General features: G+C 44.3%; 1 protein-coding gene across 1 annotated transcript in view; it reads left to right on the top strand.

Moving 5' to 3' along the window:
- The first annotated feature begins 5,697 nt into the window (after positions 1–5,697).
- Positions 5,698–27,538, top strand: part of LOC142574764 (meso-2,3-butanediol dehydrogenase-like) — a 50,575-nt gene continuing 28,734 nt past the window's right edge. The window contains exons 1-4 of the mRNA XM_075683782.1: positions 5,698–5,798; positions 16,581–16,720; positions 19,259–19,351; positions 27,333–27,471. Coding sequence (XP_075539897.1) covers positions 5,762–5,798; positions 16,581–16,720; positions 19,259–19,351; positions 27,333–27,471 — 409 coding nt within the window. The 5' untranslated portion in view covers positions 5,698–5,761. The remainder of the gene's footprint in view (positions 5,799–16,580; positions 16,721–19,258; positions 19,352–27,332; positions 27,472–27,538) is intronic.

Below are 27,538 nucleotides of genomic sequence, written 5' to 3'. Positions count from 1 at the left end.
CCTCATATCTTTTACGAACTAATCACATTCTTACAGTCACACAACTCGTTAAATATAATCTAGGTACCTTTTTGTTCCGCCAAATCAATTACACACGATGTGATAGCTTGTTACCACAGTCTTCTCTATTAAATACTAATAGCACTAGGTTTGCAATAAATAGGAACTTCATTTTACCTAAAATCCATACTAATTATGGCAAACAGAGCGTTCATTTTTCATCCATCGCATTTTGGAACACACTACCAGTTTACATAAAAACACTTAAAATTCACGAATTTAAGAAACAACTAAAAGATTACATTATGTCGAATACTGATGCCTAGTCCATACTCATAACCATTCTTTCAGGGTCCCTTCATTTCATTTTCATTGCCATACCGTTAGGCTTCTGTTTTTGCATCACATATACATTCGAGTTAACAAATTCTACTGTGTTCGTCACGTCATCTACGCAGTTACTTCATCAGTTGTCAACGAGATTGTGTTACTGAGCTTTTTTTCATGACATTTATGCATATGTAATTCTTCAATCATGGTATTTATACTAAAACCTGTAATTTTCTAACTATTTGTTGAAAACTGCTGTACTTTTGTTTTATTACGTTTACTTTGTAAAGGAGGTCCCATTGCAGTCTTTGACTCCGGGACCTCCTCCTGAATATTAACAACTTGTAATCATTCTAATGATCTCAATAAAAACCGATTCTGATTCTGATTCTGATAACAATTAGGACAAAGCAGTAACAAAGACGGAGTGAGATACAGAACCCGTGCTGAAAAAAAAATGACAAGTGATATACATGCATATTTAAGCTCACGACAATTTTTGCTCCAATATATACAAAAAGAACACATGCACTTACCACATAAGAAAGGTTGCTGCGCCTGGACAATGCAGCACAGTACAAAGCAGCGTCATGAGAACCGGAAAGTAGAGCTTAGTATGTTTAAAAACTACGAATGCTTGCATACCTACAAACAGGCATGTCACATGTCATGCCTTGAATGGATGAAATTCATAAATCTTACACACAACGTTACCATCACTCTTATTGACTTCCTCAAGACACTCCTTGAAGTTGAACTAGAAGATGTACATCAGTGTTAAAACAAAGAGAAGATAAGACCCTAAAGCGTTCTTCCTGAAATAAACAGCGAAAATAAGTTCATGTAGCAATTCTATGGACACTTCGCCAATTCGGTGTACATTTATATTTGACAACCACCCAAACAGAGACGAGAAGGGTGAATTAAGGTAGGAACACACACGAACGCTTACTCAACTAGACGTTTATTCGAGAAGACAAAGATTTTAAACACACTGGCCAACTTCACAAAGAAAAAGCCATGGATGCGCAGCAGAAACAGCCCGGCACAACAAAAAAGGACCGAAAGGCGTCCTGTAGAATAAACATGTGCGTCAAACACTAACAAAAACATGAAAATTGAAAGGTTTGTCCTATAAGTGATATTAACGAGAAGTACTGCAGCAACTCTTTCCCACTAAGGGTCACAGAAATCTTGCTTATGAATTTTTCTTCGTGATCAATAAATAATGCTTCCATAAGTCCTCTGGTGTTCTGGTCTCTGTGATGAAACAATTGTTCTTTCTGCTCTATACCGCAACACCAGGAGTTCCAGAAGCAATATTTATTGATCACAAACGAAACAAATGCATAACCAACTGTTCTGATGCCCTTAGTGGGAAAACGTTGCAGTTCTCAAAAGAGTATTTCTCGTTGGGTAGTATCACTTATCGGACAAATCTTTCGCTTTTTCGAAAGATTTGTCCGATAGTTCTCGTTTTTCATGTACGTTTATTCTACATGACATGGCTTTTTCATATTTCTTTCTTGTCACACGTGGCTGTTTCTGCCACGCATGCACCGCTTTTTACCTTTGTCAAGTTGACCAGCGTCTTTAAGACCTCTGTCATCAAAAGTAGGCTTTTAGCTGAGCTTGCGCTCGTGTGTGCTCCTACCTATTTCGTCGTCCGTCGTCCTCTCTGTTCGCGCTGCTTTTACAGTACGCACGTATCACTTGGTTAGGCTGGTAAACATTCTCACAAACAAAAGTAAATGCCTCCCCTCACAAGGTAGCCCATCCTTTACTACTAAACACCAGAGCAAATCGAAAGTAAGCCTTCACAGCGTCCATGCGGCAGCTAGTACACCACAGAGCAGCACAAAAAATAGTGGAAAATCCCACTTGATGGAGAGTGGCAACAGAGATGCGAGCTTGCTAGTGAATCAGCCACATATCAACGGGTGTCTCTTGCACGACGTCAAGGTGCTGTTGACGTTGAACAATTTAGCACCTGGGAATTCGCTGCATGCGTAACCTGTGAGAAGGGAATGCGGACAGAAAATGAGATTACGTGGATTAAGAATCTGCCACACACTGCATATAACTACGCACGAAATAGAAGTACACACTACACTGGCAAGTAAAAATTTGTGACTGTTTACAAGTGCCGTTGAGAAAAGGAAGAAATGGGTTGCTACGGTAAATGTTAGCTAAAACACGCACAGCGGTGTTTCACAGCGGGGAAAAATATTCCCGGCTCTGTCGCAGAACCAAAGACCACGCGACAGCGCATAGCCGATACCAAGCAGATATCGAATCGTTGAGTAGAAGTCCAGCAGAAGGAATGAGCTAAAGATACGCAGAGAGCGATGCGAGCGTGAGCGTGCCTGTACGAGTGAGAACATGTCAGTGCATACCCCTTCTTTGAAGCTAGCCGCTCCGGTGTGGCTCCTTTCATCCCACGTGATTTGTGTGCAGAACGTCGCGTACACGCCCTTGCGCGTTTTGTACGGTAGCGTAGCAGTGAGCTAGCTTCATGCACGAGTCATTCTTAGCCGCGCAAACGGTGCTCGAGTGCGACGCTTAGCTCGAGGCGACAACGCGCCGATTGGCGCTCCTTTCGATTATGCAAGCAAAGCACATTCTGATCGGTCCAACTCAAAGAGGCAGCAGAGAATGGTGGCATGTTTCGGTTATCGCCTATTAAAATTTTACAGTACGCCTTCAACAGCAACCCGCCGCGCTAGATAAAGATGCTTACTGCGGTAATTTTGGTGGTGATAGGCGATAAGGCGAGCCCGTCGGCGGCTGTGTTCTTTGGCGACGTCGTCACCACACCTCTGTTGATTTGCGCTGTGTATCCGTGTACAGTCACCGCGCGGAAGCTGTGACTAATCGGTTGGCCGTTCTCCGCAAATCCCAAAGAGGTGAAATATATTTTGCGGTGCGCCGCATCATTAGCCGCAACCTAAATCGAGGCGCGCTTAACCGCTGCGGCATAAAAGGTGATCACACTAACCGTATGGTATACGATGAGCCACTACGGATTTAAAAAAATGATAATTCTGATGTCCTACGTGCCAAACCAACGATCTGATTATGAGGCAGGTGTTGGGGACTCCGTATTAATTTTGACTTCCTGGAAATGTTTACGTGCATATATTGCAAATTGCACGAGCGTTTTTGCATTCCGCTCCTTTGGAATGCGGCCGCTACAGGGATCGTATCCACGACCTCGAGCCCCAAATTGCCATGGCGGCCGCCATAGTTACGAAATGCGTAAGCGTGAAGTGCAACACTGCCTTCCGGTACGAGTGTGGTGCAAGCGTAGCAGAGCGGCACATCTGCTGCACAATTATTTGTCGCGGTTCTCCTAAGCTCGTAGTGCCTGCCTAAATACCTTGAAAGGCAGCGCGCCTCTCACGTATCGAAACGCGATAACAAGCGCTTAGACGGCCCACGTGAGCCCCCATGAAAGATGACGTGGCCACTGTACAAAATTATCACTGCGCAGAGAAGCCGATCCTTATGTTCCAATTGTGTTCTCTCATACAAATTAAGGAAGCGTTATTAGACAGGAACAAATGAAGCAATGCAATTTTGCCTCTTCGCCTACCATTGTTTCAAACGAAGTGACGGCGGCAGCGAGAGTTAGTATCGCGCGCTTTTGCTCCGGGGCATGCGGTTTGCTTGAAAAAAGTGAACGGTGTGCTTAATATCTCGCGCTTGTCAATGTCAAAATAGAAAAAAAAAAGGCTACGCGCTCAAGAAAACGAAATTACTTACCTATCTGTAGAAGTTCGGCTGCGACTGTTTCGGGGTGCCTTCTCTCCAGCAGGCATCATGACCTCTGCCGCGCAACTCATCAAAACAACCAGGCTCGCACATCAGTCGAAGACAAGTAGCTGGGTGAGCCAACGACTTCAAGAGAGAAACGTCCCACTTATCGTCGTTAAAGCATTTCACTAAAATGTGCTGCATGATGTCCGAAAAAAAAAGAATACTTTCATCAAGAAGCACGAGGCGTGAACCACCGCACAACTGCAACCAATTAATTCAGTCCGAAAGCCGTTCACAGCTTCACTATCGTATTGAGTTATAAAAACCTTTCAAACATGAAATAACGGCACTGAAAAACCACTAAATAATTAGCAATAATTTCTCAACCACTAACCTTAATAAATTTTTAAGAACAACCTAATTTGTAGCGTAAACAATAAATACTACGACCAAAATATGCGACTACGAAACTAGCGGTAATCCTGTCTACTATTGCGAAAGTGTGCGCAAAACGAAGCTACAACGGCTGCAACCGCGTGCGTGCGCACACACATACACCCGAATGCTACCTTGACGTTTGTAGCGCCACTTAGAAATAAAAATTACTACTAATTTTGCTATTTTTACAAATGTAACGCTTCTAAAATAGTTTGTTATGCCTTTGCAGATGGCATAGTGACAAGTAAGGTATGATAAGAGTCTGTTACGTCTATTTCTTTCATTTCCCATTGGTGTTCTTCTATTTAACTGAACATACGAGACCTGCAGGCTTGGGAGAGGACGACAGTTCGGCGAGGCTCAAATAAATCGCGTGCTACTTGCAAGGCGAGAGTCGGGAGCAGCCTCAGATACAGCAATTAGCTGTAATACTGTTGCGGCCGTTTCTGAATCCGATGCTTTTTGAAGTCGATGGTTATAGCGGCTTCGCGCAGCGATCTCAAAGCGCGTTCGTTCTTTGATCTCTAGTACCACGGACATTGTATAAAAAAACTATATTTGCTTTACGGACAGAGGGTACGTCGCAGGAAATTCGAAGACTTCACACATGTATGTTTGTAGCGTGTGCGCGCTTGCATCCTACGGTTCCCAGAGCGCGTCCGATACTCCAAGGTAGCGTCGTAGAGTGTCCGCGCCTGTCTTATCGCGGGCCGCGCTGCCGCCTTGTCTACTTTTGGGGGACTCCACATGCGCGTAGTCACCGTGTTTGCAAGTGAATTTCGCAATGTTCTGCTCCCCGAAACGGGCTCATTTTGGATCGTACCAATGGCTATGTCATCTCGTGTATGTTAAAACGACGATGGCATTTGTACACCGGCGAAGAAATATATCGTTATGAACTTGGGCCGTCATGAATCTAGTCTAACGTTGCAGTTTTTACGTAGCGAAAACGGCTACGAAAGTGGGGCGGTCCCGGAGATAGGCGCTTCATAGCGCCAGCTGTAGCGCTATGAAGACAATTTCGAAATTGAAGGAGGAAAGACTAAAAACCTACGCTGGGCGGCGTCGACATCTGTAACACACCTGGAAAGAGGATAAGGGAGGAGCATAATGCTGCAGATAAATGGGAAGCACCGCAAACGCTTCAGTCTATACGTGGCAAGACCCAGCCGTGCGCTCCGCTTCGTCCCCGAATCTAGGCTACACCAAAGGCTCCCGTGCACTTTAGCGCATAATGCCGGACCTAAAAGGAAAAGTGGCCATCATAACTGGTAGGTTGGGATGAGTACTTCTACTTAGTGCGTAATTATTATAATCGCGTTAGCGTGCAGGCTAAATATATAGATATGGCATACACGAGGACATATAGAAGGCAACGTGACACGTGGCTCACACGTAATACGTTGCATGATTATCATGATCTTGTGTACTTATTCATGCTACGTCAAAACGTTCGTGAGTGGAGTGAGTGGATTATCTACCATGTTACAACAGATGTGGCATGGTAGATAATCGTGCTTTCCTAATTGATCAAAAACATGTATTCAGGTGTGACTCGCTGGTAGCACACTTTTTAAGGTATTTCGAATTAACCAGTTACATTCATTAGCAGTCAAGTTTCCCAAAATATATAATTTGAAGCACGCCCGCAGGGCACAAGAAAAGTCACTCTACTCGAAGAGTTTCTTTGCCGCGGCAAGCCAAACCCATGCATAAGAAGTCCAACCGCCGGTCGGGAGAAGCCGTATGCGTGAAGATTACGAGATATAAGCACCTAATATTTTCAGCTGAAGGTATTACGGATTATTGACGAGCATAATTCGGCATGAAGAAAAGAACAACGAAACGAGAGTAAAAAGTTGCAGATCCTACGACCACGTTGTAATTTATGCGAAACGTAGCCTCCGTGATGTGGGTGAATCAATGTTACAAGGCAGTTCATATTCTGTGCCGCGCATTTGCAGCACAGAGGTTAGGCGCCTGCACTGCATCACGCCAAGACCAAGCGACCCACAGGGCCGCAGATTACATCGCCTCAGTGATCATCCAACTTTTCGTAACGCCATATCAGGAATCTGTATCAGGAATTTGTTCTTGCGCTGTCTCTAGGGCCAGCCCCCCCCCCCCCCCCCCCCTTACTCAGCCAGAAAGCGGTCAAGCAAACGCGCGAGACCTGGCAAGAGAAAGACAAGCAAGTCGCGCTATAATAAAAAAGAATGCGCGCTTTATGGTTTATATTGGTTGCAGCGTGGACACTTAGTTGTACTTTATTGTTTTGTTACGTGGTTCAATAGGGAACAGAACCCATTGCCGGTACATCTTTGCGGCTAGTACAGACGGCTACATTCAGAGCGTCCGAGGTAACTTTTGCGTAACTTTAAAAGTGTGCAAATGCCACGTAGCTGTGAAGAACAAAGGTAATGCTATTTGTCGTCGCTTGCAGATACTCATATTTTTTTTTTACTTTGACTAAGTACATAAGTAGCGGTGAATAAATAATCAACTGCCCAAATGTTACGATTACATGAAAAGTGTCAGTGAGAAAATAACAGAGCAACACAAAAAGCTGTGGGTATAAATTTCTCTTGCTTAATACGTGCTACGTAAATGCGTGTTTTCGAACGTGTAAGGACCCCGCTACTACACGTAGACTTAACTTCTCTTAACTTCGCAGACCACATAACTTCTGTTGCACCTATTTTATATTTATTACTAGTATAATGAAAATCCAACGCCTCGCGAAAGGCGTTTTTAATATCTGGGATTTAAAAAGGCCTCCTGCCTCTAAACACCTCTTCGACGTTATATACATCAAAAACTGAACTGATTCTGCTTCGGCTTCTAAAATAACAGTGCCTTCGCGAGAATTTACTAATGGGGTAGCATGGGAGAGCCAAGAGTGTAGTTCAACCTATGTATGAAGAGCTCCAGAGGCGTTAATAGCCGATCAAAACATAAAACCATAAAATATTTAGCTCGGTTTCGTCCCGCTTTGAGATACGTAACGTTCTAGATAGTCGCGGTTCACCTTAAAGCAAGGTGTTTGCATTTTGTTTTTCTTGGTTTAGCTTCATTTTGATACCTTGACTGCAAGGCGGTATCACGACCACAGTGCGTCACAACTTGAAGCGGCTCGATCTTCTCTGCATGGCACGCGCATGAGATATTTTTTTTATATTTATGCTATCTGCAGAAAACACGCTTTCGTTGAGACACCGAATCGACTGCACTAACTGTCAGCCGGGTAGTACTCGTTAGGAGACAGTGACTGCGGTTGTCCCGTGTCAACTCTCTACGGTATTCTGCTGCACTCGGTGTCGAGGGAGTGGTCTGGCCAAAGTACGCTGCTACGATTTTCTTTTTTAAGAGAGGGAGGGGGGCTGATGTGCCGTCAGCTTTTTGATCTCGAGTGGTTATTGAACGCAAACTTTCCGGTTACCGCACGCGTTCACGCCGCCGTACGTACCTGCATCCTGCTGCTTACACGCAGGAATAAGAATCCGCATATGTAGAAAGAGATGGCTGGCAGCGCAGGCACACGGCGGTGATGGAGGTAAAGGTAGCACAGGAAATGGTGAACACCGAACACGCACGGCTTGTTTTATCGCACAATTCGAGTCAGTTGCGGTTCCTGACCTTCGCTTCTGCCGCGCAGTGCGCAGTCGCGAGGGCCTTGTTTAATGAAAGTTTGAGTGTGTTGGGCACATCTGTTGTGAGAATGAGTATAATGCTGTAAAATCGAACAATCCCGCGTAGCTTCTCGTTGGCTGCTATGTTTTGTCCAATTTTATATTTGCTTGACGCTCTACTCTAAAGTACGTTAACATCAGGTGGATTACCGCAGCGCAGCAGTAAAGCTGTTTCCAAAAACAGATGCGCAGTCAAATAAACACCAGCAACAGAACATGCACGCACGCCCGAAACTGCTCACTTTGTAGTTTCCGCCGTTAGAAAATAAGTTGGCAGATCTGACGCATGAGTCTCTTAATGGCAGGCTTTCAGGCACAACTACTACATCCCAAATGTACGCTGGTTGCTACCTCAAAATCGTACCAACTCTGGACAGCTGATGTGAGCAAACACAATTCCAAAGTAATTAAAATAGTTTCATGAACGTGACATGGTTGTTGAAGAAAGACCTGCTTCACGAAGGAAGGATTTCCTCATCAATGAGACGGATTCTCCAGGCGCATTAGCGTGGTTCGCGTTGGCGCCGCCGTGCTGGCCCGGTAGTGACGCGCATGCACAACTCACGCGTTGAGTGTGCGAATGTCTCGAGAGACGGACAGTGCGTTCGGCTTTAAGGCGACGAATGCGAGCGGCCGCACCGTCATGCTCCGCAATGCCGACTCTGTCGGAGCCGTTGCAACGTTCTGACTTCCGGTCCCGGCATTAACGTCGTGCGCGCGCACATTAGCGCTCCTACTGAGTGGCATGCACTGGACTTACCAGTACATTAAGCAAACGTTATCTTGCATTTGGGCGCCGATAAATACCGGCAGTCATCATTTGGTCACCACCGAAATGCGATGCCTGCGGCACCGCTGGCAGAGCTCCTCATCGCGCCAGCATTCTAGCACACCTACATCGCAACACTAAGCCTTGCTGCGGCATTAAATATTTCTTTTTCAGGTTTCAGGAGAAGCTGGTAATTTTTTTTTCTTTAGCGCTTCAATGCTTCGTTATCAACTACATTGAATTGGAAAGATAAGTGTGTTTTTCTTAACTGAGGAGCAGGAATACAGTGCAAAGGCTGCAGCGATAACTGTCAGTATATGCCAATAGCCAAATGCTGCTGAAAAATTAAGGAACTATTCCACCCTGTGAAGGTGTTTAACTACCGAAGTGGCAATGAATGGATGGATGGAAAAACTTTATTGAGATCCATCGCAACGTGCAGAAGCACGTAGCGGGCCGTTCCGACGTCGGGACGGAAAGGCCTAGCCTCTCCTCCACGCCGTGAACCGTTTGCCCATAGTAGGCCTTCAAAAACGAGACTGCGTAGGGCGGCCTCCCATGGTGGAATAAATTATGTTGGGTTTGAGTTTTATTCATATCTAAATATGGTGAAAAGGTGGACAATACCTGAGGCACTACGCTATATATATATATATATATATATATTTACGTATGTGACATTTATGTGAAATACAGAGAATACCACAATCATTTGTTAACTTGGCTCTTTTCTGATTATTTTATCTTTGTCTTGTGACGCAAGTAATCATGGCCTTGCGGTCGCTGTGATACACCACCAATGGCTCTTGACTGTTGTCAAATCTATACACGAACGTTGACGCTTCGTCGTGGGCACTTTGGCGTCACAGCAACACTGTAGCCCGAAGAGTTCGAGCACAAACGACAGCAACCTAAACACTCTCTAAAGACGCTCTACAGACATAAGTACTCAAGCAACTGCGACGGACCGCGCCAAGACGCAGGTGGCCGTTAAACCAACCCTCGACGCGAGCGAGACCGGGGGGCACTCCAAAGGAGTACCCCAAACAAAACACGTTTGTTCGTAATTTGCCATTGCGCATCACCATCATCATCATAAGCATCATCATCATCACCAGCCTGGTTACGCCCACTGCAGGGCAAAGGCCTCTGCCATACTTCTCCAACAACCCCGGTCATGTACTAATTGTGGCCATTTCGTTCCTGCAAACTCCTTATTCTCATCCCCCCGCCTGACTTTCTGCCGCCGCCCCTTGCTACGCTTCCCTTCCCTTGGAATCCAGTCCGTAACCCTTAATGACCATCGGTTATCTTCCGTCCTCATTACATATCCTGCGCATGCCCATTTCTTTTTCTTGATTTCAGCTAAGATGTAATTAACTCGCCTTTGTTCCCTCACCCAATCTGCTCTTTTCTTAACCCTTAACGTTACACCCATCAATCTTCTTTCCATAGCTCGTTGCGTCGTCCTCAATTTAAGTAGAACCCTTTTCGTTAGGCTCCAGGTTTCTGCCCCGTAGGCGAGTACTGGTAAGACACAGCTATTATACATTTTTCTCTAGAAGGATAATGGCAACCTGCTGTTCTTGATCTGAGAATGCCTGCCAAACGCACCCCAGCCAATTCTTATTCTTCTGGTTATTTGAGTCTCATGATCCGGATCCGCGGTCACTACCTGCCCTAAGTAGATGTATTCCCTTACCACTTTTAGTATCTCGCTACTTATCGTAAACTGCTGTTCTCTTCCGAGTCTGTTAAACATCACTTTAGTTTTCTGCAGATTAATTTTTAGACCCACTCTTCTGCTTTGCCTCTCATGGTCAGTGAGCATGCATTGCAGTTACTGAGTTACTAAGCAAGGCAATATGATCAGCGAGTTGCAAGTTACTGAGGTATCCTCCATCAACTCTTATCCCCAGTTCTTCCTAATCCAGGTCTCTGAATAACTCCTGTAAACGCGCTGTGAATAGCATTGCAGAGATCGTATCTCCATGTCTGACACCTTTCTTTATTTGGATTTTGTTGCTTTCTTTATGGAGGACTACGGTGGCTGTGGAGGCGCTATAGATATCTTTCAGTATTTTTTCATATGGCTCGTCTACACCCTGATTCCGCAATGCTTCCATGACTGCTCAGGTTTCCACTGAACCAAACGCTTTCTCGTAATCAATGAAAACTATATATAAGGGGTGGTTATATATATATATATATATATATATATATATATATATATATATATATATATATATATATATATATATATATATATATATATATATATTTCGATCACCTCATTGATAGTATGAATATGGTCTGTTGTTGAGTAGCGTTTACGAAATCCTGCCTGATCCTTTGGTTTACATAAGTTTAAGCTGTTTCTGATTCTATTTGCGATTATCTTAGTAAATAATTTGTAGGCAACGGACAGTAAGCTGATCGGTCTATAATTTTTCATCTTTTTCGTATCCCCTTTCTTAGGGACTAGGATTATGTTAGCGTTCTTCCAAGATTCCGGTACGCTCGAGGTCATGAGGCATTGCGTATACAGGGTGGCCAGTTTTTCTAGAACGATCCGCCCACCATCCTTCAACAGATCTGCTGTTACCTGATCCTCCCCAGCTGCCTTCTCCCTTTGCATATCTTCCAAGGCTTTCTTTACTTGTTCCGGCGTTACTTGTGGGATTTCGAGTTCACCTAGACTATTGGAGCATGTGGACGTGCTCGGCCGCAAGATGTGGTCGAGCACGTCCACATCTTGTATGAAGTCAGAGTTAGCGCAGAGTATAAGGTCTATTTCATTTCTAGTCTCGCTATTCGAGCTGCTCCACGTCCACTTTCGCCTATCCAGCTGGCGGAAGAAGGTATTCATTATCCGCATATTATTCTGTTCTGCAAAGTCTACTAATAGCTCTCCTCTGCTATTCCAAGTGCCTATGCCATATTCCCCCACTGACTTGTCTCCAGCCTGCTTCTTGAAGCCGCCCATCAGTATAGTCTATTTTGTTTTGACTTTACTCATCGCCGATTCCACGTCTTCATAGAAGCCTTCGACCTTCTGGTCATCATGACTGGATGTAAGGGCGTAGTCCTGTACGACCTTCAATTTATACCTCTTATTGTTTCACGACAAGACCTGCCACCCTCTCGTTAATGGTATAGAATTCCTGTATGTTACTAGCTATATTCTTATTAATCAAGAATCCGACTCCTAGTTGTCTCTCCGCTAACCCCCGGTAGCACAGGACGTGCCCGCTTTTTAGCACTGTATATGATTCTTTTGTCCTCCCTCTAATTCCTCCAATAGGACTGCTAGACTTGCCTCACTAGATAACTTTCTAGCGTTAAACGTTGCCAGGTTCAGATTCCAATGGCGGCCTGTCCGGATCGAGGGATTCTTAGCACCCTCTGCTGCGTCACAGCTCCGACCGCTGCCGTGGTCAGTTGCTTCGCAGCTGTTGGGAACTGAGGGCCGGGGTTTGATTGTTGCAGTCAAATAGGAGGTTGTGGCCAAGGACTGCACCAGGGTGGCCAATCCTGGTCTGGTGAGGTGCGTTGCCGGTTCTGGTCACCGGGATCAGACCACACTCCAGGCCTGTTTATGCAATTTTATGAACACGATGATTTTTCTTTAATCCGGTGGAAAATTGCGCGGCACCGGGATTCGAACCACGGTCCTCTTGCACGCGAGGCGGATGCTCTACCTCTACGCCACCTCTGCACCTTGAGCATACTTCCTAGTTAATTAGATGGATGAAACTTGGAACGACTAGAGTTTTGTTCCAGCGGACAAACGTGGGTCCGTCCGTTTCCCTCCCGTAGAAGCCCATGTATTGACAATAGATGGGAATTCCACAGTATTTACAACTGCACTGTGAACTACGTAATAAGGAAATGTAAATGCGTGCCGATCTCAATTTGACTCGCCTCTCCGATAGATGCAATCACGACTTCGCGAGGCACCGGAACCGACTTGGCGTTCGAAAACATGCCACATTGCAAGAAGTAAGGTACGCATCAAAATACTACTCCGATCACAAGACCATGCCACTGACGATCAACTCGGATCCGCAGACACCGTCGCCGGAGCCAATGGCCGACAAATAAGGTGCAACGCGCTTCAGGCACACGTCGGACGCCGACTGGAATATCCCCCCTGAGTATGAGATGGAGTTTTCCTACGAACCCGATAAACTCGATGAAGAAATGTAACGTCAACACCATGGTGCCGCTCGTAAAAGTATTGTGATCCCTCGACAAAGTGATGTCAGCGTGCTAAAAAGCGGTGTCATCGAGAAAGAAAACTCAACCAAACTTTCCTTCAATGTGAACTTCGCAAACAAAACTCACCTGAGAGATCCCAATATGGCTGGTTTGTCGTCTTCCATTGTTGCAACATCATAAGCAGCAACATTCCACTCGGAAACACAACACCGAAGCACTAAATTCCGATACATTGCGCCTCAACACTAAACTCGGCGACATAACTCAGCGAGACACTCGTCGACAAGTTTTGCTCTCGCACTTACACTTCCTAATAATTGCTTAAGTACCCCCATAGTTCTTTTAGAGCGCAACTCTTGGTCACCCGTTCCTTGGTGGAGTGTCGGCGCACCACGATGTCAGCACGCGAACGCGCTCGTGTCACTGCTCGCGCGTTCGTCGTCGTTTTCTTCCACAGCCGGATCCGATACCACCCATCATTCATTCCAGCGTTCCCATATTGCCCCTCCTTCTGCTAGGGCGCTGACTGCACTGGCCCGCTGCCAGTTGTTGCGGTGATTTCGGCCACAAATATTTTGCCTCAATATATCACGGATTGAAAACACGCATAGAGCTGCGCTTAAATTTCCCATCAGGGAGTATCGTAATCGCCGGACACATTTTTTTTTCTGGTGCTCATCCTTTAGTTGTCCACTGTCGCCATAATTTGCACGGGCAGCATACTTATTGCTCTAAATCGCAGTCCTGTTCGTCTTCATTTTTCGCACGCCGAGGTTAAACTTATTAACTCACCTTGTGCCTACTTTCATTTGTTGGCAAAGTTTACAGACACGCTGCTTTGTACCTGAAAATTTAGCCACTATCACACTCTAAGCTGCAGTGAGAATATTTGAGGGAGTATTGACAGCCGTATGCCAGCGTTGGGCACATGACCGAAGCCAGCATGTGAGGACGAACTGCCGCAAAAATTTTTTGCAAGCGACTCTGCCGGCACCTGGCAGAATATATCCTGGCTGTATGTTAACCTTGTTGTTTTTGTCGGTATCCTACATTTTTTTCACGTGATTTTTCTACACAACCAGACATAAATAATAAATTTTAGAGTCATACGCGAACCCATTATTTTTGTTATTTCGGAAATAACTAATTCCTTTAGTTACATAAATTTCGGAAAACTCCACACCCTTCTCCTGCTATGCGCGAAAAAAAAAGAAACTAAGTTGCTCCATTGTACAAAAAAAAAGAGGTGAGGCGTGCAGGCAGGACACAATAGCAGAGAAGTGCACAACATGAACGCCGACTATCAACTGAAGGGAGCACTGAGGCGAAAAAGGAAAAAGGCACAAAACTCATCTGCGCAAGCTCAGGAATCCTATCACCACGTGTCAGTCGAGTACATGTGCCGGTCTACGGGAGAGATAACTATTAAGGCACTTCATATCTTCCTTACGTAAAGTAATCGAAGGCTGACTCACGCACGCACTTCCACCATTATAGATATGTCATGCCTCTACCATGCCTCTACCTCTACGCCAATTGCTGGCGTCATCATTTTGAAAAGTACACAATCATTCATGTAGGCCACATTTCGTCGTCGTCATGGCCTGCCGTTAGCGCGTTTTAAGACAAAGCGTTTGTTCAGTCTCGATTACTCGGTCTCTCAGAAGCTACACTTTTCGGTACACTCTTTATCTAACGGACATCTTTTGCAACTTATAAGGCTTGGCTTTTACCCATCGCTCTTATTGCGAACAAGGAACAAGTACGACTGCAAGAACGTTTAGTACATTTCAAATATAGTCAAGTACAATAACTTAGGTATAATTAAGTACAGTCACTTCAGCCACTACATTCCGCCTATGTTGTAACAAATATCATCCATGCCCTGCTGACATTCCTGTCATCGCAGGGGAACCCTATCGCCCACCTATACTAGCTTCACCATTTAAGTCATGTGTGCACGTACGAACACAAACAAATCAAAGTAGTCAAGTGGTTCATGACCACGCGGAATGTGCACGTGGCACGGTACAGAACGGATGCCGCGGTAGGCCATTTGCACGTTTGCGAGCTAGTTTTAACGGTCACCACAAGCACACACAGGACTTATTTGAGGTACAACTGTGTTAGAAAAAGATATGTTATTCGAGTACAAGTGTGAGCCCTAATTCTACCTAATAACACCGTCACACTCCTAAACAATGATTAATGTTGTAATCAGCGTGGTCAGACGGAGCGGTCGCTGTGGCAGGTCCTTTCTCGGCCTTCTATTCATATTTATGCCAATTTCTGCAGACTCCATTAAGAGGAAGCTTTAGCTCGGGCCCAACTCCGACGCGGCCCATTCAAATACATGTAAAACGCAAAAACGTTTTTATGAGGTAACCCCTAGACCGATTTTGATGAAATTCGTTGCATTTGAAAGAAAAAGTTAAATTCTAGTTGCTGTTGGAAGCGGAATTTCGATTTAGCGCTTCAATTTTCTTAAAACGTTTTTCAAATATTTGACCGTTTGAAAAAAATAGAAGCACGAAGTTTACAAATTCATAGCTTTGCATCAAGAACAGATATCGCGGTTATGTAAACGGCATTCATTATATCATTCAAAGCGGACAAATTCAATATGTCATTTTACATCTTACGTGAATGTGTTACGTTGGTTACAACGGTTTTGCAAAAGTTGTATTTCCCTATGATTAAATTTTTTTATATTCATGTGCAACATATCAATTTTGTCCGCTTTAGATGTACTATTAGATGCAATTCACACAATTGTATTATCATTTTTAGTGGTTGAGTTACGGAGTTGTAAACTTGATAGTTTCGTTTTTTGAAAATTTTCGATTTTTGCCAATTTTTAATAAAAAATTGACGATCTAACTCGAAAACTCGAAACCAACAGTCACTAGATTTTAAGTTTGTCTTATAAATGCAACAAACCACGTCAAATTTGGTGCAGTGGTTGCCGAGAAAAACGAATTCTCCTTTTACATGTATTTAGATAGGAGCACTCGAGCTAAAGCTTCCTCTTAAGCCGGGTTACGATTCGAGCATCAGCTAAATTACATTTTGAAGTTCTTACAGACATTTAGGGGTTCACTCGCGCCTCCCGTTCTTCATAATACATGCCTAGTAATAGTTTTCCTTGATACAAGAGTATTCGAACGTCGTCAAAGATTAGCTATTTTCCCAGCCATAGAAGGCAAGTTACGCTGCATAGCTTTAAGAATGCAATGAGCAATGAAATGCACTCGTACATACAAGATGATGTGCGTATTTTTGTTCGTGCAATCGTTTTTATAGTGAACCCTTCATAACTAAAGTTTCGTTTCGGTAACAATTCTCGCATTCTGTTCTACCTCTGCGGGCGACAGGTGCCTCGTCGGGCATCGGCGAAACCACGGCCAAGCATTTCGCCTCTCTCGGCTGCTGGCTCTCCCTGACTGCGCGAAGCACGACGAATCTGGAGAGAGTAGCCGCGGCTTGCTGCGCGCAAGGGCTTCCTAGGGACAAGGTAAGTAGGTGGCGGTGCCAAGCAACAGGTTTATTCAGGCAAGTGGCGAAACGAAGACTCCGATACGTATATGACACGGCGGCATGTACCTGAATATTCATTGATCTAATAAGTTTAAAGCGCGAACGAAGAAGACACGACAAGAAACAGAGTCAAACGCTTATTACAGAGAAAAACTTATCAGACTATGCAATACCAAACTGCCACCTTTCTAACTGAGTAACCTTATTGCGAATGTGAACTGTGATATAAGGTAAGAAATCAACAAAACACAACCGCTGGAAAACGAAGGAGTGTTGATCAATCTTTATTCTGGAAGCATATCAAAATTCCTAAATAAATGTTTACCAGCCGCAAGAATTCTAAACCTGGTAACCTGGAAAATACCGGATAGCAAGAGTGTCCATAAATTTTTATCATACTTTTGCACTATACAATTGCAAAAAGCACGCGACACGAGCTACTCAGTCTGTATTGGTCATCGATGAACCTTTGTGATGCCTGCTCGGGTCACTGGGTATGTGTCACAAGGTGTGTGCCACTCTTCGACGAACTTCTGTGACGCCAACTTGTGTAACTAAGTGCATGCCACGGGAAATGTGCCATGCTATACTGACGGAAAATAATCTTCAAATTTCTCCCATGCTGGGTAGAATTGAAACCACGTCACAAGTGTTCCTCAAAGACAGCAACCCGACGCTGTAGCAGACTACGCCGTTTTTCAATGAACTTTTTTCACGCCAGCGCTTTAGAGAGCGGCGTCAAGAATGCACTGGGTATGGCCGCTCTTCAACGAACATCTCGCCAACTTGAGTCACTGAGAATGAGCCACTGTGTATGTGGACCGTGAATAAACCATTCTCAGCGTTCACAGGCACCGGCACGTCAGTCTTCTTGTACCGGGGACCACGCGCAGACTTCTCAAAAGCGCCCCGAGATGGAGCAGCACGTTCCCATAAAAAGCGGAATAGGAACGCGGTTTCCACAGTTTCTCAGCGTTCGCCGCACCGGTGTGCCATGCATTTTGGAGGCCACGCACAAGCTTCGTGGCGGCTGCGCTAGATCGTGCCGAGCGCTATAAGGGAATTTCAGGGAGGCATGTGTATGCAACAGCAAAAATGCGAAGACCACTCGCGGCACATCCTAATGAAATGCAAAGGGATTCATCCAGTGACACCCCTAGGTAACATACACCTTCCAGAAGCGCTTTGATTTAAAGTGGACGGAAGCATCAACCGGTCAGCAGTCGAGATAAGCAAGATACGTTTAGAGTATTGGTGGAAAACAAACAGGATAGGGATTGATAAGCCTGGATCCGTTACAGGCGTAGGTAGCGGTGCAACATACATCGAGAAGTTCTGAGGAAGACAAGAAACATTAAGATGTGTACCAAAACGCTTGAACAAAAACCATGCACCTGATGAACTCAAGCAGGCTAAGTGACTATTTGTCACCACCCCGTTCCAAAGGGGATGCCAATAAATATACATCAATAAATTGAACTACAATACGTACAAGTACGTTGAAGTACACGGGATCTGCCTTCGTACCGGGCGTAGTTTTGCGGTATAGTTAGTTAACATCCAAAATCTATCGACTAAAGGATGTAAAGGAGAGCAGCTTTTTAAAAAGCCGTAAGCTTCACGGCACCTGAGCTGGGGTAAACGTTAATTGTTTACTTCTCCAAATAGTCAACAATGGTAAACCGAAGGATGCTTCTAGAGCCACGCTTTGGACCAGTGGACTTGTTTTGGCAAAGGCTTAAGATGTTTTCCTTTTAAGGAAAACTACTTCGACGAAAGCAACCCTTGTCCTCACGAAGACGGGTTTCCTTGTCGAAATATCAACTTCACTTTACATGCATTATTCTACTGGTTCTGATCAAGTCCCTTATGTTGATTACTTCTGTGTATGACTATATCGAGGCCGAAAGACGTAGAAATGAACCATCAAGAGGATAAAACTGACCCCATGGGATACAAATGCATGGTAATATGGAAAAAACATGGCAGCTTTCTCAAAGGTTTCGGGATGTTGCATGCCATATTTCCCCTTATTCTTAGTGCGCTACTATGTTTGTGGCGGTGTTGATGCTTTAGCATTCGCTCTATGTCGAAATTTGTGAAACCATCTGTTTTCTGCTGTATGTAACTGAAACATACATAACAATATAACCCACAAATTCGAAGAAGCAAGGACAGGCTAGATGCGACGAATAGTGGCCAGAAAATCGACGTCTAAGGGCTGAGAAAACATTTCGACAAGGATACTTTTGAAACATGTCCCCTCGCCGAAACACAGCCTCCAGCTTGGAATGTCATGTCTGTGGATCGACGACTAGCTGCCTGTCACATTTAAAATTTACGTATTAATGGAGATCTAGCACCCTTGGGTCGCTGATTGTTCTTTCTACAGATCAATGTGGCCATTTCTGGTATTTGTCGTATTCACACAACTGTTCAAGCGCTCTGCGGCGTGACTCTCCGGTAGTGACACCGTGTGTACTTCATTAGTACTTTGCTTCCAAATTCTTTCCAGGTGCTTGTCGTACCCGGTGACGTAGCGGTGGAAGAGGATGTCGCAAATGTGGTGCACAAGACAGCGAAGCACTTCGGCAAAATTGACATTCTCGTAAGTTCAATGCTGCGTAAACGACTATTATACGATTTAAGGCATGCCGTGCTTATGCAGTTAGTATCATGCAGGAAGTGCAAGAAATAAATATTTCGGAACAGCCACGTGGCTAAATTCCAAGCTGTTTCCCATTATTAACCTTTGAATAAACGTTTGATGAACGTTGACAAAAGAAAAGAAAATATATTCTTGATAAAAACAATGAAATCAATCTACCGTGTACAGCACTCTAGTCCGATGTTTTCTTTATGACTCAACATAAAGGAGAGCACAGAACGAATTGGTCATAGGTATTGTCGAAAATCAACTAACCCTATTCGGCTATTGCTTTAGCGCCGATTGTCCTGTATAACAGTCAATCATATGACAAATATTTTACCAAGGAATTAGCTATCGCAACTATGTTTACTGTTAAGGCGAATATTGCTTCTTTACTACCACTAAAATCATGATAAGAGGAATATACATTTGCGGTCTAGAGCCTGATGCGTGCGTCGCTACATAATACAATACCTTTTTTTCAATGGCATACTCATACGTTACTTAAACATTAAGCTATGTCTCTCGCATTACTTGCGAACATCTGGAAAAATAAAATAAACATTCGGATACCTGCATCAGGGAGGCAACCGCAGCGGACTACCTGCGAATTCTTGTGCGTGCTGGCACTGGGAATACGGATATGACAACAAAATACACAAGTTGCATTTATTCCTGCATAGCAAGGTTTACGTACCTAACGTATGTTACAGCTATTGGGTATTTCAGAGTCTCATTTTGCAGTCCTGCTCCTTCGATATTCCTAGTGGGCCCGTTGTTCCCGCGGAGGGTGTGTATGCACTAGAATCGAGAAATGTCCTACCGACTGTTTGCGCCCGAGTCTGCACTGCGCCCTTCGAGCCAGCCGCACTCCTAGATGGTTGGGGCTCCATCGCTTGCCTCAATCCCCTGCGCTTGCACTCCCTGTGAAGACGACACGTTGCGCCACGGTGAAAAGGGTTGGGTATCTATCTCGCTGTCCCGAGTGTCTCCACGTCATCTCTGGGGCGTACGTGTACAACTCAGGGCCACCGTCGTAGCCGAACAAGCGTGAAATCTCTGCAACGAAGGGCGCATTTGCACGCCTTATAACTCTTTCTGAGCACGAGTCTGAGTTTCATGAAGTATACATTAATGGTGTACCCAGAATTTTTTTTTTTGCCGGGGGGGGGGGGGGGGGCTCACGTTACAGCTTGGCCTCCTCCTTATAGAAATTGCCGCGGGATCAAATACATGAATATTAATTGCATTGACATTGCCAAAGATGCTACAAACGAATTCTTGAACGGTAAGCAATGTTAAGATAAGTAAAATATGCATTCTTTCATAAAAGAATGTACTCGTATGTCTCGAATATTGTGCCCGAAATAGCTGATATCAGTGCTTCCATGTTTTCTGTCTATTTCATAAGAAAGTATCATACGAACTTTAGAATCATATCAGCTTGAGACCAGCAAAGCAATGCATGCCGCTGATATGAAAAATATAAAATCCATGAAATGAACAATTTGAGGAAAAATATTTCAATGAAACTTTGTCATTCATGAACTTTGTTTGCATTTTTGCGCATATGTAACAGCCTGGAAAAATCTAAATGACGATGTCCTTTTTTACAATGCATTGCGCAGGAGCACCCGTCTCCGGTAGTATATTGTCAGTCATTGCACCGAAATTATTGTTGCAACAGAGAGCACATATAAAAAGCAGGAGTTCTGCAAAATATACGAGGGCGAGTCAAATGAAAGTGAGCCCATGCGAACCTATGATGAACGGGGTACTTTATTTAAAAGTAGTCTCCACGAGCATTTATACATTTGTCCCACTGATTAACGAGTCGCGTGATTCCCGTCTCATAAGACTCCTCAAGTTGTTACGTCGAAAATTCTGTGACTGACACTTTCACGTCATCGTTCGACACAAATTTGATTCCCTTGAGTTGTTCTTTTTTTTTTCAAATGCCCCAATATATGGAAGTCACTATACGAGATATCGGGGCTGTATGGTTGACACTGCAGCGTTTCCCACTTCAACTTTGCCAGTTTTGTGTTAACTACATCAGCGACGTGGGGCCAGGCATTGTCATGAAGAAAGGTGACCCCCTTCATGAATTTCACACGTCGTTTGTTCTTGATTGCGACGCGCGGCCGATCCAGCGTTTCACTATATCAGAAACGATTGATAATCTCTCCAGGTTTAGCGAATTCGATCAGTAATGGCCCCTGACGATCGAAAAAAAAAAGTCAACATCTTTCCGCCGGCTGACGGCCTTTTTGCTTTCGTTTGTGGTGGTGAATTCGAATTTTTCCAGTGTAAGCTTTGCTGTAGTGTTTCAGGCTCGTAGCAGTGGCACCATGATTTGTCCGCGGTCACAATTGCATACAAGAAGTCGTCACCCTCATTGTGATACCGGATCAGATGAGTCAAGGCAGCGCCAAACCTTTCCGCCTTTTAGCGGTGGTCCAAAATCTTGGACATCCATTGCGCACTCAAGAACCAATAACCGAGGTGTTCATGAATTATGCTGTGAGCCGAACCGTGACTTATGTTCACACAACCTGCCAATTCACCGATGCTTATCCAGCGTTCTTGTCTAATCAGCTCATCAACCTTTACAATTGTGTTGGGGGTGATTGTAAGGTGGCTTTGGTTCGGTCTTGGATCACCTTTGTAAATTTCTCGTGCTTCTTTGAGCCATTTTCTCCAACGCTCCACAGTGGCCAATAAAATGCAATGTTCAACAACACGGCAGCCATACGGCGACTAATTTCTTTTTTTGAAACACCTTCAGCTGTCAAAAACCTCACGACCCCACGCTGTTCAACTTTCGTAGAGTCCATCATGTCACACAACCACGTTCAACCCAGTGTATGAAAGCATTACAGAACCTTCATCCTCATACCTGCGTGTCGCTTTTGTAAATGAGAGATGCCTGTGTGCTACGCATATGCCTCGCACATAATGAACCAAACCACTAATGCGCGGGGTGGGTTGGCTTCCTTTTATTTGACTCGCCCTCGTACATTATAAATGCAAAGATACAATGGAATATACAAATGCGAAAACACAGCTTGATGAAGGGTAAAAAAAGTGTCACTGGAAACACAGTTCACTGCACGTATACACATAACCTCGCAACAAGATTTTTAAATATAAGTATAAGTCTCCAATAAATCTACGTATCTAAGAAAAAGTCACTGTATATAATGCGTCAAACAAAGCAAATAGACATGTTGTGCAACCACATATTCACAGACCACAGTACCCCCTCCCTCCGCTCCCCCTGGTGCATCGCGCGCGACAGGAGGCGGCGAGCTTGCTCCCCGCTTTTCTGCATTGAACACACGAGACTGAGCCACCATCGTCGGCTCACCGATGCCATGTCCCACGCCCACTCTTACGTTTTCACTCGAACATACAGCATGCGGCGCGCTGTCAGAGTGTTATCGCCAATGGAATTTATACGGAACATGAGGGCGACAGCGATGGCAAGAATGTGCCTGGAGTGTCCGTATAATTGCTACCGCAGTAATTTAATCAGAGTATCCGGCAACTGAAGCATCCAGTGGCCCATTAATTTCCGCATAACAAGGAGTAACAAAATCGAACTTTCACCATGCGACAATTTCGGCCACGGCAACAATGTCTTTTTTTCCTTCTTTTGTGGGGCGGGGGCATGGTAACAAAAACCGCAATGGAAAGCATGCTGGACACTAGTGAATGGCTATTTTGGGCACCTAATGAGGCTACCGAAGGAATATAACTTGTCTGATAGTGTGTTGGTTTGGCTTGTCTCGTTGTATGGTCCAATGTACGAATTTACAAAAGTCAGTGCACCTTTGGCGTCAAATATTTGTAAGAACATTAAACCCACAAAGTTCCCGAATTGAAAATTTAAAGCACGTCTGGAAATGACAATGTACCTTTAACATGAAAATTTCTCAGAACTTTCAACCCATGAAGTTTTGTAATTGGCATGCATGAGCTCCGTAGATTACATGCATGACCTCCGCGAGATGCCGCGACGTGCCCGCTGTTCATCAAAACGCCCTTGAAACTTTGTGCTTGGATGGGGCTCCTTGCGTTACGTAACTCAGGTGCTTGGGTGTTGCGAATTAATCGAGCCAGAGTTTGCAATGTTCGCGCCCAAATGTCTTTTCGAGCATGAAAAGGACATCCTAGACAAAATGTAGCATCATCTCCGGCGCCGGCGTTGTTTTGGTCCGCGGTGTATGACAGCACGAGAACATTTCGGGAGGGGGGGGGGGGCGGAAGGAGGGAGGGGCCGAAGCCTCATAAGCCCTCCCCCCCCTGTCTCCGCCCCTGCAATACATGCTATATAGTAGTGAGCTTTCTCAAACACCAGTATTCCTCCTAGGATGGACAAACGCAGTGGCGAGCTATGCCTCTCTGAATGCCGAATGAGAGACTAAATTTAGCTGCGATTGCGTCATTTGTTATGTGACAAGGTGTGCATCAAGTAATAGTTGACCCGCTCTATACGAGGATACCAATGTGGCGCACATGGTTAGTAGGGTTGTAAAGGTATAAGCGATAGAGTGGCATAAGTTGTTTTTGTTAGATGCGGTTTTAGCAAGCGACCCTCTCTGACCGATTTCAAAGGCGTCTCCAGAAAAAAAAAACTGCAGCCTCCCGTTAGGTGGTCCTCACAGTAGCTCCTCAGGATCAACTAACTTTCCTTGTCTTTCTGTCTGTCGTATTCATTATTTGTATTCTAAGCAAGAATCCTAAAGCCGTTATACCTGCTCTTCACTATTGCTTCCTAGGGCAATAGCCTTGACCGCGAAACAAAAACATTATTTATTACCTTACACTTTTAAGCCACGAAATTGATTTAACGAGTCACATACTAAAGGTAGCATTATAGATTATAAAATACTTCTTTTGGGATTCAATATACCTGCAGCAAACTTCCTCGGGCTGCCCTTCGGCACACACTGTACTTATTGGCCATTTTAGTGCGTTAAGCAATTAACAGCGAAAGATAGGGCTATCTCGGTAACATCAAGTACGATCGTAGTCGAGCGCCTCACTAAAGTTAATAACATAAGAACAAGATCGTCTAAGTAGTGGTGTTTGAACAAAGAACCCCAAGGCTGTGACACAGATGCTCCTCCGCTGAGCACAGCTGTATTATACAGCAAAAGAAATGCAATTATAACGTTACTGTTCTAGCTCAGAAATGGGATTTAATGGGTTACAATAAATGTTCCACCAGAACGTACGAAATTTCTGCTATCGTCACTGAAATAAACGTTGGAGGTATTGTTAAATGAACATAATGCTCTAAGCTTTCAATTAACCAGCAGCAAGAATCAAACTTCCTTAAAAGTATTAGTCTTTTCCATAGCCAGTAACTTGCCGTTCAGTGCTGACTCTGTAAACAGGCTTTTGGTCGACGGTGACTGGCAGCTATGTGGGGCGTTGCATAGCATACGAAAGGCTTTCTTGGAGTCCATTAGTTTGGGCTAATGAGTCGTTGTGAACTTTTGTAAATTCTGAGTTCAGCGGAAGAGTGTACCAGACTTGAGTGTACCACTCTAATTACTGTAACATGTACAAGGTAATCTATAGACATTACGGAATTTCTCAGTTACCTATGAGCAATAGAACAATCATAATTCATGAGATAGATTGGACGAAATATCTACCAATATTTCCATGAAAAATTCAGATGCGTCCTAACTTTAATAAATCTTTAAACCGATCAATTTATGGCGCATATTGCAATTTGCTAATTCTATCCGGTGAGTTATCAAGGCATATCCACATGGCACAAAATGTGTGGATGGCATTGGTTTCGAGGTATGCGCTTTCAAATTTACCGCAAAAATCTACTTTACTTTCATGTGCATTTCAACAAAGCATTGTTCTATCCATTTAAGCACGAAAGAAAGCGTAACGCGAATGCATTTCGTCCCACAATTTAGGAAGATATATTTAAAGAAGTGTCACCCTGATAATTAGTTCATGGTGGATACGCTAGGCGAGATCAGCGGCTACAATTCGAAAATTTCAATATGTGCCGTTAAGTAACTGGTCAAGCACTTTTAAACCACATTTTCGCTAGTTTTCGCTAGTCGCTTAGCGTGCAATTTGATCACTTGCTCAAGTAATGTCCCTCACTTAGAGTATCCCAGCTCAAGTGCTGCTGTCTGCCTAAGGCAGTTCTTTAAAAATTAGCATGGGCTAAATACTATACTACAGCATATAAATTGATTGAATAGATAGAGAAAAGCTGGAGAACGACACGAAATTTCAAGCATGCAGAGTTGGCATTTTCATGCGCAATTGACAAAGCAGTCAAGCAGTCTACGCAGTCACAGAGAAACAGTCTAATGTCATTAGCTCTTTCTATTGGGTGTATAAAAAGTCATCTCTCGTGTGTACAAATAAATTACCGATGGCAAATGCGAAATGCGATTGTTTGCTTGCTACGGCCGAGCGTAACCTTGCACAAGTTGTTTACAATACCTGAGCCCTAGTGTTGCATACGTGAGCATCGACACCAAGGTTTGCATTGTGCACTTCCCTGAGCACGTATCGCGCACGAAACTTCACATCAGTTCAGGCACAGCTCCACACTCGGCCTCATTCATTTGTTCCTCTCGGGTGCGAGAGTACTGAATGGTCCAGAACCCGGCTGCTAAAGTATACCTGCGCAACTTCGTATGCAGCGTCCGTTCTCAGGAAGTGCTGTCTTGCTCATCACGAAGGATCGGCATGCAGGAAACGGAGAAATGGTTATCCACGCGAGATCCAAACACAACAGGAATTGAGAAAAAAATAGAGGCTTCACAATGTGAACAGTCGTCGAATAAAGTATGCCTCAAAAGCCAACGTTTTGGCAAAGGAGACAAGTCTTCATCTCTTCTTGGACCACTGTTTATCATACGCATAACTCACACTCACAACTACAATAAACGAGAAGAAAAGGGGTTAACCGAGGGGCCCGATTTTTATTAGTGATATCATAAGAAGCCAACAAACACTGATACCAAGGACAACATAGGGTAAATCACTTGCGCTTAATAAAATTAAATAATGAAACGATAATTATTGGAAATGAAAGTGGATGAAAAAACAACTTGCCGCAGGTGGGGCAAGTTGTTTTCTTTTTGTTGGGTTTCTTTTGCAGCTTCGGGTTGCTGTCGAGTAAATGACAATTGTACCCTTTCACTGAAATTCCTCCACATTGCTGATTTCCCCAGAAGCGATTTCTTTGTGCGCCTTGCAAGTCAATCCCCTAGAAATTATCCGTTCACCTGTATGGTAAGGGCGTCAAATTTCAAGAGCGCTCGTTTTGGTGGTCTTTCCAGTATTTGCTCACAGCAGGATCTAATGGCCGGCTACGATGAGTACTATACAAGTTATGAGAACTTGTGATTCTAACGTCAGTCAAAGCAGATAAACATCTGTATTACTCCTTTCAACGCAGCGGTTGGGACTTGTGCCCCATCGTCAGACGCGGATGGTTTCCAGAGCGGATATATACTGCCAAAGACAAGCAGCTGTAAATTTTGAAAAAAAAAATGGCAGGGAACCTAATGCCTATATTTAGTACTTGCTATGTTGACGGTCTTGCAGCCAACATGGATGCCCTGAGGAGAATGGTGAAGTTGTAGGCCGTACGGCAGTGTTACAACATATAATTATTTGCCTCGGCATTGTAGATTGAGCACGATGTAGTTGCGGCCTCCGAAATCATAGCTACTAACTTTATGCTCAGATGGATGCGCTGACTCTACTTGCCGAGTAACATGTTACGTTATTAGGACTTTACTACAGGTTATGAATTCGGTAGCAAGGTAATCATTATAAGTTTAGATGTCAAGTTTTCATCGATGTAATCCTAAATCGCAAGAAGAATATGTCTCTAACATTAGACTGTTGCCGTTTTGCTGCGTTATGTCTATCACAGGTGAACAATGCTGGAGTTACCGTGACAGGATCCATTGCAAGTGCCTCGAGAGAAGATTTTAAAAGAGCCTGGAAGACCAATCTCTGTGGTCCGCTCTGCATGATCAAAAATGCTGTGCCGTACTTGCGTCAAACCAAAGGTGCGCTTTGAATTCAATTCTGTCTGGTGCTCGCTGAACGACATCGCTCTCCGTGGACACGGCCGAA

Source organism: Dermacentor variabilis, chromosome 3 (assembly GCF_050947875.1).
Source record: "Dermacentor variabilis isolate Ectoservices chromosome 3, ASM5094787v1, whole genome shotgun sequence".
In the NCBI taxonomy this organism is placed as follows: domain Eukaryota; kingdom Metazoa; phylum Arthropoda; class Arachnida; order Ixodida; family Ixodidae; genus Dermacentor; species Dermacentor variabilis.
The sequence above is the reverse complement of the archived record's forward strand: the minus strand, read 5'-3'. Positions and strand labels throughout refer to the sequence as shown.